The 19,664-nt window shown below is 40.5% G+C and overlaps 1 protein-coding gene across 2 annotated transcripts in view; it reads right to left on the bottom strand.

Moving 5' to 3' along the window:
- Positions 1-1,984: 1,984 nt before the first annotated feature.
- The window catches only part of EXTL3 (exostosin like glycosyltransferase 3), a 149,478-nt gene continuing 131,798 nt past the window's right edge, over positions 1,985-19,664 (bottom strand). Inside the window, exons 4-8 of one of the 2 annotated variants that reach the window (XR_015696895.1) lie at positions 11,678-11,805; positions 9,980-10,124; positions 5,979-6,107; positions 5,481-5,888; positions 1,985-3,047 (exon numbers count right to left, since the gene is read on the bottom strand). Coding sequence is in view for 1 of the 2 variants with exons in the window: in XM_014057459.2 (XP_013912934.2) it covers positions 5,679-5,888; positions 5,979-6,107; positions 9,980-10,124; positions 11,678-11,805 (612 nt within the window). In the remaining variant the exon portion in view is untranslated. Of the gene's footprint in view, positions 5,889-5,978; positions 6,108-9,979; positions 10,125-11,677; positions 11,806-19,664 lie in introns of both variants that reach the window. The other variant, XM_014057459.2, reaches the window with a different exon arrangement.

The raw sequence follows: 19,664 nt of genomic DNA, 5'->3' as shown, positions 1-19,664 counted from the left end.
ATAATCCTTATGAAAGTCAACAGGATCAGGCTCTCTTAGCACCTCCCAGGCTCTTTGCCACATAAGTTATTATTCATATATAAATAAGCATTGTAAAAAGTAGAAGCTGGAATCTGCAAAGTCCCAAGATAATTCAAGACGATTAAAAAATATATCCATGAATCCATCTGGCGTACAAACAGAATCCAAACGTTTTATTTTTTAAAAAAATTAGAATGGGCAAGTGACGGCAATCCAGTGCTTTGTTCGGAAGTTAATTAACTTTCCCAGCAGGAAAAAAAATGACTGTGAACATTATTGTTCATTGATGCTTTGCTACTCGTTTGACATATTGCAGTTGTTTTTGTGAATGGACACATCCTCCCTTCACACCAGCCAGTTGGAAAGAGGAGGAGAAGATGCATTTAACATTCTAAATGTGTTCAGGATTCAAAGAAGTTAGAGAGCCCTGTTACAATCACAAGCTTCAGCCATAACAAGGAAGGAAGGAAGGAAGGAAGGAAGCATTATTCATATCTGAAACAGTCACTATTCAAGTGAGGTGGAAGAGAAGCTCAATCCAGCAGGAACAACATGGTATATCTTTTTTAACACCTGTTTCTAGCCTGGAGGAACTTTCTCATTTCCTTTCACTCCCACTCCCTTGTCTGTTTTTCCTTTTTAGATTCTAAGCCAGAGGGCAAGATGTATTTTTTAATACTGATGTGAGCCATTTTAAGATACAAGCTTTGTCTAAAAACAAGAGTAACATGCAGTAAAGAAAGCTATAACATTAAAAATGAAGGCTTCTAAAATTAGTTTTCCAAGACCCAACCATCTTCCACAGTTCAGCTTCATGTTAATGTTGAAATTTTTTTTTAAAAAAAATCACAAATTGGTAGTCATGATAGATTTTTTTTTTATCTTGAGTATACACTGCTTTTTCCTAGCCAGGGCTAATGCTTTGCACCCTCTTTTAGACATAGCCATCCCATGGAGAGCCCCTTGATACCAAGGCAGCAAAAGTCTGAGATGAGTTCTCTTAAGGGACTATTTGTTCCTCCTGTCCCCTCATCTTCATCACAGTTCCCAGGAGGAAATTACAGCTTGTAGTAAGCTCTAGGTTCCAGATGGAATATAGCAATCATGTTGTATCTAAATCATTAAAGCCACTGGCTAAAGCACATCTTTTTAATTGTTCCCTTGGGCATTTCCTTAAAACCTGAATCAAAGCATTTTTCCCCTCAATTCTTTCTATAGAATATGTGCTTTTACAGCATGAGTGTCAAACTCTATTGAGGGCCACATCAGGGCTGTGTTTGACCTTGGGGGGCTGGGGTGGGTGTAACCAGGGTGGGCATGGCCAGCTTGATGTCACTTGTGTTGGGGGCCTGTGGTGACCCGAGTGCTCTACCAGTGAAAACAGGCTCCTGAGCTGTGTTTTGGGCTGCGACGGCCTCCTACAAGCCTGGGCCAGCAAAAACGGAGCTTGGGAGGATCGCACGTGGCCCTCGCAAGCTCCGTTTTCACTGGCAGAGGCAACACGGGCCAGTCCTTTGCTGTTTCCAGGGCAGCCCCGCAAGCCAGATCCAGCCTCAGGGCCTTGAGTTTGGCACCCCTGTTTTACAGTCTCATTTGCATTTGAACTACTCAATACAGATGTTTTTCGAAAAGCACCAAACTCTTTTATTATCTGCACAGGGTTATTTTTTTTTATCACTTCTACTAGCTCTGTTCCTGCCAATAACCAACAGCTGTGGTGTGGGTAAAACAGAAGGCCCTGTCCTCTTAGGAATACTGCTGCCACTTCTGTGAACAGTGGAAACATGTAGGAAGCAAGTAAAGATCAAAGGAGATGTTGAACCCTGTTTTCCCTCCTCCCATTTGAAAGTGTAAAGGCTTTTTACATGTGGATTTATGACTGCCAACATACGTACAACTGTGAGTTAAGGATCAAATCCTTAATAGTCCAAATCCAATACAAGTTCTCATCCTTCTGCCTAAAATATAAAATTAACATTTTATTTTTCACATCTGTGCATTTCCACAAATAGCATTATCACTAACACCACAGCCAACATAACCACTGTAATAGTAATAATAAAAGAGTTGCACAAACCAAAGCAAATGTAATTAAGACGTTCAATGGCTCAGGGATGTTTTTCATTAATTTTCAATTCAGCACCATGGCCAGTTCTGTGCCAGAAAGGTCAGCAGTTGACAATGGAGCACTTAGGGCCAGTGCTTTTCAATCTGAATGGCTCACATGTTTTCCATTATCAACTTTCTGTCATTATTGAATGGCTGACAATTAGACACATTCAAGGTAAACTCGCTGTTTATTTTATTCTTTTACAAAATTCAGCATATGCGTATCGTGCTCAAGGTTTTAGAGCCCCAAGGCTTTAGACTCACTTTTCCCCCCCTTTAAACCATTATTTAAAATGTGACGCTCACTGAGCTTTTTTTTTTAAAAAAAAATCCCCTGTAGCAGAGTAGTGAAAAAGGAAGGGCCATTTACAGTGGTTGGCATTCCAGAATGCCACTAAACAGGAAGTTTTCCCTCTGTTTTACCATCCTGTTAGCTAATCTTCTCAAAGGAAAGGAAATCCACCGTTTTGACAGAAAAGCATATCGACTACAGCAGAGTTATCGGTTGGACATTTTTATCATGGGTGGGCAAGGTATGGTGAGATCTGCTGATTAATTTGAAGGCCTGGTAAAAAGGACAATTCATGTGATTGCTCGTTTTCTTCTTATTTTCACTGGAAGAATGATACATTAAAACAACAAGTTCATTCTCCCAGCAGATCAAGCATGAAATCCAGTAGAGTACGATTCGATCTAAGCTTCTTCACATTCTATGCATTGCCAAATTCATATTTGGGATGGTATTTAAAGTGATTATCCATCACCAGTAGATTCTTAAAACCCAAGAGAGGGTATGTGTGTTTTAAACTTTATAAATGAACAGATGTCACTGAAGCATATTAGGGTTGTAATCTGGGTTTCTTCATATATGATAGAGGTCTAGAAGCATCACAGCTGGATGATCAGGACAGCCCTACCTATTGAGGGGAACAACTTAGATTAATTGCAAGCTATAGCACAAAGATGGAAAGCCTCCTGTTGCAATGTAAATACTTCAAGCTTAAGAAAATAATACAACTTCAACTTAAAATTGATGCCTGAAAGAACTGGATAAACAAATGCATTGCTCAGCCTGAAAAATGGGATGACTCACATATTTACCAGGAAGTAATTTTCTGAGCAAGTAGCAAGAGTCAGAATAAGACAAAATACCATCAACACATAGCTACCTTCGCTCCCAAAAAACTTAGTTTAAATTGAGTATAATGAACAACGCCCTGAATACATTTAGGTCTGTATGAGCATGCAAACCTAAATGTGTAAAAGAGAGGTCACAACAGGCCAAACTCAACTTAAACCAAGCATGATTGATGAAATACTTCCAACTTGCCCTTCCTTTTGCCTTTTCTTCGGGGGTGGGGGGGTGGGAGACATTCAACCACCTATGTGTTCAGCAGCATCACTAAATAACTGCAGTCTAAATGTGGGGCAAGGACCCACTTCAGTGAGGAATGATCAGCACCACAAAGAGGTGTTCTGTGACTTTATCAAGATCTGTGAGATCTGTGCTGTTCTCATGCAAATGAGAAACTATATATTTAGGTAGGATTGGCCATTCCTTAAGACTGTGATAGGACTGATAACTCTGAGCATTTGTAATTTAGATCAAATGTTAAAAGAGGAAATAAGGAAATGGGTAGTTAATACTGCCCAAATATGGTAACATTCAATACAGCTAAGCTACAAATAAGCAGAGCAACTCTACAGAAGTTTTGGCATTACCAAATGGTCCATGGGGGAGAGGCACATAGAAATTATATTCCCTCAGAAACATTTGTTACAGGAGTGCCAATGTATTATAGATGCTATAGGGATTTGGTGAATTTATTATTATCTGTCCACAAATGAAAAGTAACAGCTGAAGTGAAGACTCAATTAAGGTTAGGGGGTTTAGAAATGACAGCAGTTTCTCAGTTGCTCCAAAACTGTTTACTGGTGGCCTACTTTGGGAAAGAGTGTGTACTGGAATGGGCCTCTTTGAAAATTAGCAATTTGGGGTATTGTGCCTAGCAATCTAGGCACAAAAAAACAAAGGTAGAAAGAAATGGAGCTTATACATCAGTTGAGACTCACTACACATACATTGCCAACAAGAAATTTTCAGAATGTTTTAACAACGGCTATGAATGTAGTTAAAGTGAAAAAGGGATACCAGGAGGTAAAGGGCTAAAAAACTAGGCCACAGAAGCCTGTTGAATTCATGCCTTTGTCTGCAGAATTGATCCCAGAGGTCGGAATCAATACAAATTCCATTAGCAAGCCAGAACCATCTCTCTACAGGCCCACGGCACATAAAAGGAAGGGGACAGAAAATATCTGCACATGCTGGAGATGTAGAATTATGGCATTCACTACAAGTCCTCATCCAAAGGGTTTTAACAAAGATCTCACTCTTTTCTACACTCCAGATCAGCCTCTGCTTCTTTTAGACTGCTGTTCTGTTGGCACTATGCTCATAAGTAACATAGTTGTCCATATTTTATGGCTGTATTCACATGACACATTGAAATGCAAACTAGCAATCCACCAGGTTTAGATTCCCATGCTGCCCAAACTCAGCCTGCGCGGTTAGTCTGTGTTTCAGTATGCCATGCAAACCCAGAAAATTGGGTCAATTGGATAAAACTGTGGTCCAGTTAACCGTAAGGAAACTTGGCATGAAAACAGAATTAATAAATAATCTGTCAATCAAGACCTCTGAGCTGAACCAAATCTTCCAAGGCCAGGGAGACAGTGGGACAGAGCTTTGTTAATGGCAGAAAAAGCAGCATCTAGGATCTGGGAAAGAAAAGTAGAAAGGGGGTTCCAGCTATCTTTCTTCTGAGGCAACCGCAGCAGCCGTGAATAATTGGGAGCACAGACAGGAAGTCACCGTGGTGTTCTGAGATAATCCATCAGCAGGCACACAGGACAGGCAGCGTTCTGGGAGGACCTTGCTTTACAATGAGGTCGGTGAGAGAGAAAAGAAGGAAAAAGCTTGACCATAGCAATGAGCTCCTTGGCGCTACTAAGGGAAACAGATGAGATCTGGGATTCCGGGTGAAGGGAATGTATAATCTCCTCTGTGAAATCCCGAGCAGATCTGAAGCACATAAGACCAAAGAGCAAGCAGTTATGAGCCTCTGGTGACCAAACCCAACTTTCCCAACTGCATCACTTGCTCACTGAGGAATACAGGAATTTCTTAGGTCACTGCTTCCCTCCAAGCATCATTAGGGCTGGGAAGAAAATAAAATAATGCTCCTCCCCCTTCCTCCCTCCTCCCAAAAAGGCATATCTAAAACACTTTCATTTTAAATAATAATTAATATTTTTAAAACCCCAGTTATAGCCTTGGTGAAACAACTTACTGGGGATCTAAAGAAAGTCTTTTATTTTTTTCTGAATAAGTGAGTCAAAGCTCTCTCGTTCAACGGAGTCCTGTGCCATATAGTTCTGGCAGAGCTTGAGTCCCAGTATAAACAGAAAGGGTCAACCGTCCCCCGGTTCATTGACCTTTCTGCCTTGTCCATAGGCCAGTTCCAGACATCCACAGCCGTGTTTTCTGCTTAGATGAATTTGAAACATTTAGTCTTGTCATGTGGTAACCTGGTCTTGAAGAGGACTGAGTCAACACGGAACTGCGTATACAGCAAGGGCATGTAGCCATAGACTTTGACGAAGAAGTTGATGCATTTGTGCCGCTCGTGAAAATGGGAGTCATCATGAGAGAGTGCCTGAGGACAGCCAGGGCAACGGAAAGTCCACCGGGAAGTCACCTGGGTGCAAGAGAGCAAGAAACATGATCACATTTTACTCATGTTCTTGTGGGGGAAACTGCCTTTCTCAATATTTCAGCAAGTACTGACCTTGATTGGTGGTTTCCTAGTAATATGAGAAACCAGGAAGTTCATGGCAATATCCTCACAGTTGATATATTCATCTACCATATCACGGATGGCCTGTGGCATCACGTAAGAATACAGGTAGGCGTAGTACTAAAAGCAAAAGGAAAAATGAGCACATGTTTAAAAAAGGACAAAAGTACGAAAATCTTGCCGAAGAAGCTGAAGCAAAATCTTTTATCAGATGACGTTAGATAAGCATGTTAGCTTTACCCTTTAATCAAGATACACACATATAATAAAGTTTCATGACAGCTAACATATGTGCTCTGTAAGAGTCAAAGTGACATCATCAAAAGTGAAAATATGAATTTATTATCTCTAGATACATTTTCTCACTGGAACAACAGAACTTGAATGACTCTGGATATAAGCAGAAATAGGCAACTTGTGTCCTCCGGATGTCCTGCAGTTCAATACTCATAAGCTCCAGGCAACATGGTTAATATCAAGGGATCATAAATACTGCAGTTCAAAATCACCAGAAAGGCAACTGCTTCCTTATCCCTCCTTTAAGTTATTTAAGACAGGAAAAACAAGATTAGTTCTAGTCCAGTGATGGGATTCAAATAATTTTAACAACCAGTTCTCTGTCCTAATGACCAGCTGGGTAGGCGGGGCTTAGTGGTCATGTGACCGTATGGGCGTGACCAACTCAACATTACTCAGGTCGATGGGCACTTTGCCTTAGCTGTTACAATGTAATAAGGGTTAACCAGAGAGGCAGTTTCTGTAAGCAGAGCAATAAAGATTAAGCTAGAAACAACACCAGAATGTTTCCTTCCTGCCTTCCTTACAGGATTAGCCCTGTAAAGTGGAAAAAAACCAAAAGAAGATTTCTTCCAACAACCGGTTCTCTGAACCTCTGAGAAAGTTAAAAATCGGTTCTCCCGGATAGGTGCGAACTGGCTGAATCTCACCACTGTTCTAATCCCACCTGCACTCCATATAAGCTTATTTCTTGTCATATAAATTATTTTCACAAAAGAGAACTGCTTTTAAGTATTATAGAATACAGTTCAAATTAATGATTTTTGACAAAGAAAGATGATACTTCTAAACAATCCACCATTGTCTAGATAAAATATGAAATCTTTTATCAGATAAAAAAATTAGATAATCATTCCATACTATAGTTAACAAACAGAGTCCAAGGATGTTGGAGTAATCAAGAGTTCCAATTTTGTATTAAAAAGGGGGGGAGGGTGCGCAATGTCTTAGCTCAGTTGCAGGGCTCTTCAACTAAACATCAAGGAAAAGGGCAGTTTGAATGTTTTTCAAGTCCATACTTGATGTTTTCTATGTGGTCATGGCCTGTGAAAATCTCACTGTTTTTCTCTGTCCATTGAAAAGACGTGCTTCAGTACACAGAAGTGTAGATAGAAACCACTTCTCTGAATGTTATTAAAGCAACTGCATCATTTCCCAGTCTCATGAGACTTGTGAAAGCTGCTTACGGCTGGGCATGCTTAATCATTTCAAACTATATGCCATTCCATCAAAAAACAAATTGGAAAAGGCAATCCAGAAATAAAGGAGAGACTCCTGTTTGATTTTCCATCATCGGCCCATTGTAGATGGGTAGAAGAATCCCATTCCCCCTGATGTACACACCTAATAGACTAACTATCAACCTGATGTAAGGTAACAGATTCTACTGTTGGAGGATCAGAAAACACCAAGGCTAAAACTGAAACTCTGTGAACTTGTATAGGGCTGAATTTTATTTAAATTTCTCAGCTCTGGGACACATGAGCAGCAGAAAAGGAAGGGCTGTATTTTATGTACCTTATTTTTCGGAGTATAAGACGCACCAAGGTTTTGAAGAGGCAAATTTTTTAAAAAGCAGATAGGTAGATAGAGGGATAGAGAGGGGGAGAAAGAGAGAGAAATACAGTAGGTAGGTAGGGAGAGAGAGAGTAGGTAGGTAGGTACGTAGGTATGTAGGTAAATAAAGGGATAGAGAGAGAAAAATAGAGAGAGAGAAATACAGTAGGTAGGTAGAGGGATAGACAGAGAGAAAGAGAAAGAGAGAAATATAGTAGATAGATAGGGAGAGAGAGAGAGAAGGTAGGTAGGTAGAGGGATAGAGAGAAATTGGAAGAGAGAGAGAGAGAGAGAGAAATAGAGTAGATAGGTAGGGAGAGAGAGAGAGAGAGTAGGTAGGTACATAGGTAGATAGAGGGGAGAGAGAAAGAGAAATACAATAGATAGGTAGGGAGAGAGAGAGTAGTTAGATAGATGGAGGGGGGAGGGGAGAGAGAGAGAGAGAGAGAGATACAGTAAGTAGGTAGGAAGAGAGAGTAGGTAGATAGGTAAATGTCCCAGGTGTATTTATCCATGTGCTGAAGAAGGAAATCGCTGACAATCTGCAGCACCTAAGATTTTGTTTCTGCTGGCACAGCACTTGATCAATGTAATTCTCATCAATCAGTTAAAGAGCTTTCCCAAAAAAGGGGGGGGGGAGTTTTTGAACTTTGCAAACCTCCCAAAAATGGCCCGTTTTGTGTGAAAAAGGGCCCGTTTTTCACAAAAAAGGGCCCATGTTTTAAAAAAGGCATGAATATCCTTTGGAGGGGGGACTTGCAGAGTGCTTCTGAGGGGTGCCCACCCCAAAAATGAGCAAAAAAAAGAGCATTTTTCACAAAAACAGGCCCATTTTTTGTCAAAAAAATTGCATGCATAGCCTTATGGAGGTTTATAGAGTGCTGCTGGCAGCTGGGGGGGGGGCAAAAAAACAGACCATTTTGCGCTCATTTCTGCCCTCCCCAGTCCCCAGGAGCTCTCTAAAACCCTCCATAAGGGTATGCACGGCTATTTTGGTGAAGGGGCGGAGTTTAGGGAGGCAAAAAATGCTGTATTCAGCCAGGTTTTCAGCCTCATTTTTGAGGGGAAAAGTTGCGTCTTTTATTCCAAAAATATGTTATTTGTTCATTTAAAACATTTGTATGTCGCATTACAATCAATAAATAAAACAATCATAAAAGCAATAAATAAAAACTCTCTGCTACAATGCCCTTGGAATGCCCGACAGGAGGCACAGCTGCCCTCCTTCCATGCCTTCCACCCATAAAATCCCAGCATCTTCTTGAAAAGTCAGGCTTTGATGACCTTCCAAAAAGCTAGAAGGGAGAAAGGAACCCATCAAATCACCAACAGGAGGGTGTTGCACAAGATAGGGGGAGCCACACAAAAGTCCCATTTCTCCACTTCTAAGGTCCCACTAGATCACAAGATTGCAGCAAGAGGACCTAGAGTGTCTCATTCTCATGGGTGTCAAACTTGCGGTGTCATGTTGCTGTCACATGATGTTCCACTATATTTTTCCCTTTGCGGAGCTGGAGTAGGCGTGGTCTGTGTGTGATGCATCTGGCCCATGGGCCGCCAGTTTGACACCCCTGCTCTATCTGATCTAGTAGGATAGACAGACATTTTTAGGGACAGACAGTTCTGCAAATATTCACATCCCAGGCCCTGTATGGCTTTAAAGGTAATAAATAATTATAAAGAGAGGGGAGGGAGAGATTAAGATCAAGTTTCAAAAAAAGAACGTAATGCTCCAAAGAGAAGTTGCTTCAGAGATTAAATAGGTAATTTGTGACTCAAAATCAAAAATCCCAATGAGCAAACAACCCTATTCAGTCCAAACCCAGGATTTTGACCATACAATAAAATGTGGCCCTTTGATGGGGAGCAGCAACACAGAGATTATTAGTAGCTGCCCTCTTTTACTTCCAACACATAGTACAACAAAGCCAAACATACTTGCACAGCAACACATAGCACATAGAATTGCTCCTAGTCACAGATTGATATCACTATTTCCAGACTACACATGTTTTGGAAAACTGAGAAAAAAACAAAATTCTCCACAATTAGTAATCTTGCAGTTTTCCTCATTAGAACAAGTGTTTGGCCTAAGTCATCATAAGAAATAATGTTCTCTCTAAGGATTTGTCTCTTACTTTGTGAAAAAAAGCAGCACCCGTCAGCACCATGGACAGTTCACAGGAGTAATTGGAGTTGTAGAGCCAGGACTGGTGAGGGATGTCCCATGCATGGTACCTCCCAGGGAATCCTACAATGCGATCCCGAGCTTCTCTCCAGACCCTACAAATACAAACAAAATAACTTAAAGCAGGCAGAGAGGAGGTGGAACATGCCGGAGAGAAAAAGAAGAGAGAGAAATCCCCCAGATCACAATGGTTGCTATTATTGAGTTGTCTACATTACACATTTACCTTTTAAACTTTAGTTTAAAGGGTTCTTCCACCCTCACTTTCTAGAATTGGGATGAATGGCCCTCCATTTCAGATGTATTAAATATTACTACAATAATGCTCTCAACCTTTTTTGTGAGAGAAAGTGATGAAGTGATATAACACTTTGACTCTCTTTTTCATTGCTTATGTCGAGCCCAAATTTGACATATGTGTAGCCATTTTATTCAGCTCTCTATTATACTCATTTATTCCCCTTTCTTTCTCTTTATTTTGTAAGGTTTTTTTTGGCCTCGCCACATTCTTAAGGTGGGGGGGAGGGAGGAGCAAATAGATAGTGAGGATTGTTTTGGCCAAGTGACCTTTCCCATGGGAACAGAGGCTCCTCCTGAGAACAGAAGGTGGAGTTTGAAGACACCGAGAATGTTTCTAACTTACAATATTATGTGGTATAATTCCAGTTTGTGTCAGACCCAGAATTAAAACAGACTTTGCCAAATTTCTTTTTGAAGATGGACTTTGCACATTTCTTTTTTGAATGGGTTTCATCACTTGGAAACCTGACAGTATGATCTTGAGCACAAATAACAATCAAAATTCTATTTATTTTGGCAGTGAAACCTGAGACCATCTCCTATTAGGGCTGTATTCAGATGTTCCAAGACTAAGAGGGCTTAATGGCAGGAATGAATATAAAGCACCTCTTTTCAAACCATTAAATCAGCCACCATTTTCAATGACATTTTTCTATCTTTCTGAAGCAGTTGTCAAAGCTTTGGAACCAATTTGGTTGCTTTTAACAATTTGAAAAGAGCTGCTTTTCTTGCACAGGAAATTTTATCCAAAAATCCTGCCTTCTTCTTGCTGCTCTCCATCTTCCAATATTGGCTTACATCCCTGTCTGTGATATTCCCATGGCTGTTTATGGCATGCCAGCAAACAACAGGCTCTTTTAATAGTGGTATAAATAGCAATTTGTTACTAAAAATGAAGTATGCTAAAAATGAGTGTCTCCATATGGTGGGAGTTATGAACAGAGAGAAATGGAATCACATAACTGATCTTTCAGAAAATATCCCATAAGGTTGGGAAATATTATTTTCACTCGTAAGGAGGGATGGGAGGAAAGAGAAGATAATCAAGGCCGTAAGATAATTGTTTTCCTTCTTCTGCTTTAAAAATATAATAAATAGAACATATGCACATCCCTTTTATTATTGAGAAAAGGAAATAATAATAATGCATGAAGAAAAATGTTATAATGGCAAACATGAAGAAAGTTCTACATCGGCTTCAAAATTCTATCATTCCCAGTCAGCACAGAAATGGCCAAAGCAAGTAAGGATAACAGGAATTGTAATCCTTCATATCTGCAAATATTGATGGAAACAGATAATTAATTCAGACCTAATGGCTGATGATTAAAAATTAGATTTCACTCACCGGAATCCAAACATGATCTCATCATGGCGAAGGTGGGCATCATCATCAATGGACAAAATGGCTTCTGTTTCAATCTCATCCCAGGGCAGAAACCGATTATTCAAACTATTCTTCTCCGTCCGTACAACCTAAAATATATATACACCTTTAGACTTGTTTTTTGTCTTTTCTTTAGGGTGTAATATCTAAGAATGGCCATAATGGATGTAATCACACCAGAATTTGTTTAAGCAGATATATGACATAAAGTGCATCAGAAATATAAATCCGATATATCGGAGCTCGCCGCCTCTTGTGTTGGTCACACCCTTTCCATGGGCTTATTTTTGGGGTAGGGCTTATATTAGGCTCACCCAAAAAAAGTCAAGCTAGAGCTTATTTTCAGGCTGGGCCTTATTTAGGGGAAACACCGTATATAAGCATAGCAGAAGAATAGTAAACTACATTTCTCTTAGGGGAGAAGATAGAGTTTTGGAAAAATGGTGGGAAGGTGCTTGAATTCAGTTTGCTCCTTAACTGAGTCTTCTCTTGTCTGCTGGCCCTGCTCCCTCTCTAAACTTTAGTGCTTAAGATCACTCAATTGTCTACCTGCGTGTTCTTTTTGAACTTTCTGCAACAGACCATGAGAAAAGATTCCCATTTGGATGCTGCTTTCCCCCATGTTGTCTACTGATTATTGTGACGGTTAAATATGCTAGGGTTTTTTTTGTGTATGTGTGTGTGTGTTTATTTGTATAAAACCTTTTCAAGGGGAAAGTATCAAACAGACAGTACACGGTTTGAATTGGTATATCTTATTCAAAGAAAGATTTTGGCACCAAGTTGCCAAATATTTTGTTGCCTGTTTCTGTCTCTTTAGGATAAGACTCCCTCTTTGAGGGAGATGCAGGGTGGGTTTTTACTGGTTTTCACCAGTTCAGCCGAACTGGTAGTGGTAATTTGGCCTTGGTCACAGAACCGGCAGCAATCCAGGCTGACCACGACCCCGAACCAGTTCCACGGTCACCACTGCCATTGTCGGCATGTTTTTTAGTATTATTTCATGTTCTTCGCACATGCACGGAACAATTTATAGTCAACTGCGCACTGGTGTGCGTGTGGGAAGCAAACCAGTAGCAACACCGGTAGGAACACACACACCCCGGGAAGATGGGCAAATCAGAAAATGAAAAAATAGTTAAACAAGCAAACAAACAAACAAAGAAGCAAGTAGGGCTGAACGGGAAGCCAGGGTTTGGCTGGAAGCAAAATCTCTGATCTCTACTCAGTGTATTCTTTGTGAGTTCATTGTGCTTGGGTATACGTTCATTGTAGAGCAACTGTTCGCCTCCTTGGGAAATCAGAGTATAAACTGCTGTTCTGAAATATCCTGTTCCCACTGCTACAAACATAAATAACTCTTTCCCACAATCACCAGAGTATAGTTTTTTTTAAAGCAAGCAATGCTTACGAAGAAAGATAGAGCACTGTGGCAATAAAAGGCCATTAAATAAGAGTGCCCTTGGATCCTTGTCATAAAAAGAATTCCTACCCTGAAACTGTTAACAGTGGAAAATATTTGTTAAAAAGAACTGGGTGACAGTTGATATGATTAAGATCCTACATTAAGTCAACATTAGCCTTTCCCCCGTCAACAGCTAACAGAAGGGTTAGAAGCAGCATTTTAGAAAATATTAATCCAAAGCTAAAATGTAATTAATTAGAAGGAAAAGCACAGTAAAAACAGAATGGTTAATCAATTATTATGCCCTGATGCACAGAACTTCTAACTCTGGGTTCTCCTGACCTCTGGACGTTAAAAAATAAAATAAATATTACACTGTATTCCCAAAGGCCTTTTCTGTTATAGCATGATCTATCTTCTGTAAGAAGGATATGAGAGTGAAATACTTTCATACACAGGAAATTATGGATAAAATAATAGAAGACATTATTTATTCAAAGCTCTACATGCATCCATTACAGCCTCATCTTTATGAAGATTGCAAAGCTTTAGATTATGTGCAAACGATACACATTGCATATATTTGCCTTGATGGATTGTATCATTTTTTTAAAAATAAGGAAATTAGTAATATCATACAAGCATAAAAATATCCAGCTGTTCTTTTCTCAACAATTATGGTGGCTAAGAGAAAACAAATAATTAAAAAGCAAAATTAATCCTTACATTTCCTGGATCTTAAATATAAAATAGTCTACACCATGGAATGCATTCAGAAAAATTTTACATACATACATACATACATACATACATACATACATAAATAAATGAAAGAACTATCAATAGCTCCATGGGAAGAGTGTAGCCAAGCCGTAGCAAATAATCGTAATGCAGGATGCTAATTGCTAGCTGAAACGGCTTTTTCTTAAACTTTCACATACCAATAAAAAGAGACCAAACATTAGAAAAAAAGATTTTATATTTTTGTTCCATGCAGTTTGGGTATCAATCAATAATCATTATTGTACTAACAATCATGCACCTTTACAGCTATATTGATTTTTAGAGAAGGAAAGAATATTTACTTGGAGATATTTAAGGTGCAAAAAGCCTGTGAATCAATATGTTCTAGGAAATTATCTCAACCAGTTATATCAATTCTCCAGCTACTTTCGTGTGAAGAGCCCCATAAACGGAAAACATTGCGTAGGAAAAAAAGAAAGTTATTTTTTTCCCCTTAGACTGAAATGAGCAGCTTGATACTAGGAAACATATTGAACTCGTAATCCTGAATACATTTACTGAAAGTATGATTTGATTTAAATCTAAGATGTTCATTTGGATACTTTTTGCAGTAATAAGATAAAGGTAAAAGTTCCCCTCCCACATATGTGCTAGTCTTTACTGACTCTAGGGGGCGGTGCTCATCTCCGTTTCAAAGCCGAAGAGCCTGCGCTGTTCGAAGACGTATCCGTGGTCATATGGCCGGCATGACTAAACACCGAAGGCACACAGAATGCTATTATCTTCCCACCAAAATGGTTCCTATTTTTCTACTTGCATTTTTACATGCTTTCGAGCTGCTAGGTTGGCAGAAGCTGGGACAAGTAACGGAGCTCACTCCATTACGTGGTGCTAGGGATTTGAACTGCCGAACTGCCAACCTTTAATAATCTGCCAAATATACCATATAAACTGCATACAATATACAGTGAATATATGGTAAAAGATTAGTAAAACAACATATACCGTGTTTCCCCAAAAATAAGACATGCCCTGCTAATAAGCCCAATTGGGCTTTTCAGAGCATGCGCCATAATAAGCCCTCTCTGGAAAATAAGCCCGCCCCAACTATTTAAGCGCATGTGCAGCTGGTCTCCGCCATTACCAGTGTACCACCTACCGGTACAGCTTACAGGGCAAAAAGAGGCAGGCGAAGCAAAGTGCTTCCACCCCCAGCCCTTCCCTCCCATGCAAAAAGAGTCCGCCGCAAAAAGAGCAGCAGGCCAGCAATGCGATCACCCCTTCCCGCTGTTCCTTCTCGCGCAAAAAAATACCATCCACCACACCCCAATTGGGTCCTCGTGGCCCAACACCGCCCACTTCGCCCCAATGGTAAAGACAGCCTGTCTGGTTTCCTTCCCCGCCATCCCTTTAGCGAGGGGTGGCAGGTGGGGGAAGAAGCAAGGCGCTCCTCTTACCTTTCCAGGTCCATTGCGTTCCTCGCCCTTTTGTCCAGTGAATCCCCTTGTAAAAAAAACCTCATGAGTTCAACTCGTGAGGTTTTTTTTTACAAGGGGCTTCAATGAACGAAAGGGTGAGGAACTCAGTGGAGCTGACAGTCTCTGGTAGCACTAGGACGCATGTCTCGCTTCCCCCCACCTGCCACCCCTCGCTAAAGGGACGGCGGGGAAGGGAACCAGGCAGGCTGCCATTACCATTGGGGCAAGGTGGGTGGTGTTGGGCCGCAAGGCGTGCCTCTTACCTTTCCAGGTCCATTGCGTACCTCGCCCTTTCATCCAGTGAAGCCCCTTGTAAAAAAAAACTTCACGTTGAACTCATGAGGTTTTTTTTTTACAAGGGGATTCACTGGACAAAAGGGCAATGAACGCAATGGACCTCGAAAGGTAAGAGGCGTGTCTCGCTTCCCCCCCCCCACCTGCCACCCCTCGCTAAAGGGGCAGCATGGAAGGGAACCAGGCAGGCTGCCTTTACCATTGGGGCGAGGTGGGCAGTGGGCCATGAGGTGCGCCTCTTACTTTTCCAGGTCCGTTGCGTTCCTTGCCATTGTGTCCAGGGAAGCCCTTGGTAAAAAAAAAAAAAAAAAACCATCTCGCGACTTCAAGAAGTTTGCTTGAACTCATGAGAAGGGGTGTTTTTTTTTACCAGCGGCTACCCTGAACATAATGGCGAGGAGCGCAACAGAACTGGAAAGGCAAAAGGCACGCCTCGCTTCTCACCTGGCCCAGAAAATAATAAGCCCTCCCCCTATAATAAGCCGAAGGCCATATTTCGTGGGGTAAAAGAAAATAAGACCCTGTCTTATTTTTGGGGAAACGTGGTAGTATAGTATAGCCTTTATTGTCATTTTACATCATGTATACAACAAAATTGGTTCATAATCAAACCTGAGGATTTTGTTAGCTGAAAACCTTTTCTCTTGATATCTAGGTGACATAAAGGTCTTTCTTCTCTTCACTAGTAAAACAATTACCTATTATATAGGCTAATTAGAAGAATCAGTAATGAAGTGCCATATTTGACATTTGAGTAGAGTACTATAGACAAACTTCAAAAAGTAGACAGAATCAAAACACACCTAACCTTAAATTCATTTCATTCAGATGTGACACTAAATATTTTATTTATCTGGTACTGCATTTAATATTTCCCCCCACTGTGACTTTAGAAATTATGGTCACAGCGATGTATAAAAAAGCTAGCAAGAATATCCAAATCAAGTTGTGTATGATTGGAACTTATCAGATCCAGTCTACAGAAATCAGGATTTCATAAGCAAATTTGTAAAAAGTGTTTATGAATATCCATATTTGGTGTTAGACAAGCAAACAGTTCCCTACATTCTGCAGACAATATGACCATTGTCATAGATTGTGGAAGTCATCTACACTGCTGGAGGTCAGCTAGATTGAGAAAGCTAAATTGAATTTCATTTTCTTAGGTAGGGCCCTGGGTTCAAGTCTGCTGAGAGCCATCTGGACCTTGAGCCCATTGTCTGGGAATGTTGGCTATTCCTGCCAGTTTAGTGTCATCGGCAAATGGGACGATTTGTGCTTCGATTCCCTCATTTAAATCTAAATTCCTCGCTGAGCAAAGGCAGTATTACTATCAATACTGTGCGATTATGGAAATAAATTTGTTTGGTTCTGTGATAATTGCATTTGCTATGTGGCTGCTTGAGGAATAATGGGATCCAAAACCATGGCAGCCAACAGTCTAAAAGAAACAGCAAGGCTAGAAAGATGTAGACAAGTACCTTCTTTCTTGAAAAGCAAGTTTCTAACCTCAAAATAATTTGAAGGCATGAATTGGACACAGTTACAATAATATCACTTTCAAATGTATTTTTGCAATGACTATGATAATGATCTATCACTATTGTTGTATATTCACTGAGAGCTTATGCACTGGAGACAATTTTTTTGTGTGTCTAATCACACTTGGCCAATAAAGAATTCTTTTTTAAAAGTTTTTTTTTATTCTCTTACATATAATTAGAGGTTTATATTCACATGGTTATTCTTCTTCTTTGCATTTATCATTCTTATGCATTTGTTATTCCTTTTCAAAGGTTATAATATAAAGTTTGGGTTGCTTTATTTACCACCCCATCCGCCTGTTTTAACACCACCTTATTTTCCCTTTCTTTTCTCCCTCCCTCCCTTCTCTACTTTCTTCCTTCCTCCTCTCTTTCCCCTTCTTTCTTCCCTTACCTCTCCCCTACTCCTACTCTTCCTCTTCCCCTTCCTACCCTCTCTCCTTCTCTTTCTCTCCCTTCCAGTCTCCTCTCCTTACCTCTTTCTTCCTTCCCTCTTTCCTTCCTGCCAATAAAGAATTCCAATTCTAACTCTTAACAAACTAATATTACCAGTTAAAATAGTATTCAGTGTGCTTACATGGCTGATCAATGCAATCCTCCCCCCCCCCCATTTTTATTCAATTAAGTAACTAAGCAAACCAGCCTTGTCTATTAAGAGCCCAGGTGGCGCAGTGGTTAAAGTGCAGTATTACAGGCAAACTCTGCCCATAGCCTGGAATTTGATCCTGACAGAGCTGGAGTTTGACTCAGCCTTTCATCCTTCCAAGGTTGATCAAATGAAGACCCAAGTTGTTGGAGGCAAGACGCAAATAATGCTGACATTTTAAACTGCCCAGAGTGTGCTATAAACACCATGGCGTGGTATATATGCCTAAATGCTATTGCTATTAATCAGTACTAGATTCTGGGTAGCCCGAAAACAAAATTCAAAGGTAATATTAAAACAGCACTTAATCCTGCCAATTCAAAACTCTGCTTCACTTGGTCCCATTATCAGATTATCACTGGGTGATTTTTGTGCTTATGTTTCAAATTAAATGTCAAATATAATTTCCTGCCAGAACAAGGAACATGTCTGCTCCCTTGGAGGAGTTCTGACATGTTGACTCAGCATCTCACTCCTGCCAAAAAAATGGGAAGGGATACGGAGGCCTCTCCCTCTTCCACAGAAAATCACAGGCACCTGAAAAATGTCCTTGTTAACAAATCAAAGCAGGCTGCACACCTCCTTAGTTTCCTTCTTCCCTCTTTGTATCAAACAAACTGTTGACTTGGATCACTCTGTAATTCCACAATAGCCATTGCAATACCACAATTGCTTTCAAGAAAATAGCAAAAGAATGAAGAGAAACATAAGTTGCCACAGCGCCTGCTACAAAGACAAGATCCACACGTTAGGCCTCTTTGAAGCAGGAAACATCTCTAGTTCATTACTCAGAGAAGTAAACAATGGCATGGCAGGCGTCACGTCACTCTGTCTTCTCATAGGTTGAACCAACCAACTGGCAAGGACAAGATGCCAGGTGACTGAGATGCTGCTGCCAACAGCAAAAAAGGCCCTCTTGAAGCTTGAGGGTACTGAGTGAGAGGAACTGGTGCTAAATGTTCATTAAGACTGTGATAACAGGTGGCTACCACTCATGCCAAGAGCTTCTTTTTATTTTTTATTTTAAAGGAAAGCTGTTTCTGCAAAAGGTTGTGAAGCACTTCTTAAATTAGAAGTTCAAGGTGCAAACGGTAATGGTGCCAAATAAAAGCTTCCCTTGGCAGAGCTTCTAAATATTTCACAAGAAAAGCGGACTTGCCAAAAGACTCAAACATAGTTAGTAACTTTGAGTAAAAGGTTCTACCAAATTAGAAAAGCTTTTGTTAACACCTCTGTGGGCGTTTATAGAAGTGATGGAAAAGAGTATATTGTGACGGTGTTTTGACACTTACTTAAAGCAAGGTTAATCGTACAATCACTCATTACAGCTCATCACTTAGCAGCTTTACTGAAGAGGCTCCGGGAATTTTTTCCCCTACTCTCAGATTCAGACATGAGGTGACAAGGTGGAGGTTGTCTGCATTAACAAGAGTTTAAAGTTTAAGCTCACGCCTACTGCTCATTGACTCCATCCAGCCACCTCATTCTCTGTCATCCCGTTCTTCTTTTGCCCTCAATCTTTCCCAGCATTAGGCTCTTTTCCAGTGAGTCCTTCCTTCTCATTAAGTGGCCAAAGTATTTGAGTTTCATCTTCAGGATCTGGCCTTCTAAAGAGCAGTCAGGATTGATCTCCTCTAGGACTGACCGGTTTGATCGCCTTGTAGTCCAAGGGATTCGCAGGAGTCTTCTCCAGCACCATAGTTCAAAGGCCCCCATTCTTTGGCGCTCAGCCTTTCTTATGGTCCAACTTTCACAGCAATACATTGCAACTGGGAAAACCATAGTCTTGACTATACACACTTTTGTTGAAGGCACATGGACAACTCAAAAGAAACTG

This window comes from Thamnophis sirtalis, unplaced genomic scaffold, assembly GCF_051295495.1.
Source record: "Thamnophis sirtalis isolate CommonGarterSnake01/CBP01778 unplaced genomic scaffold, rThaSir2_p1.2 scaffold_6, whole genome shotgun sequence".
NCBI classification, from domain to species: Eukaryota; Metazoa; Chordata; class Lepidosauria; order Squamata; family Natricidae; genus Thamnophis; species Thamnophis sirtalis.
The sequence above is the reverse complement of the archived record's forward strand: the minus strand, read 5'-3'. Positions and strand labels throughout refer to the sequence as shown.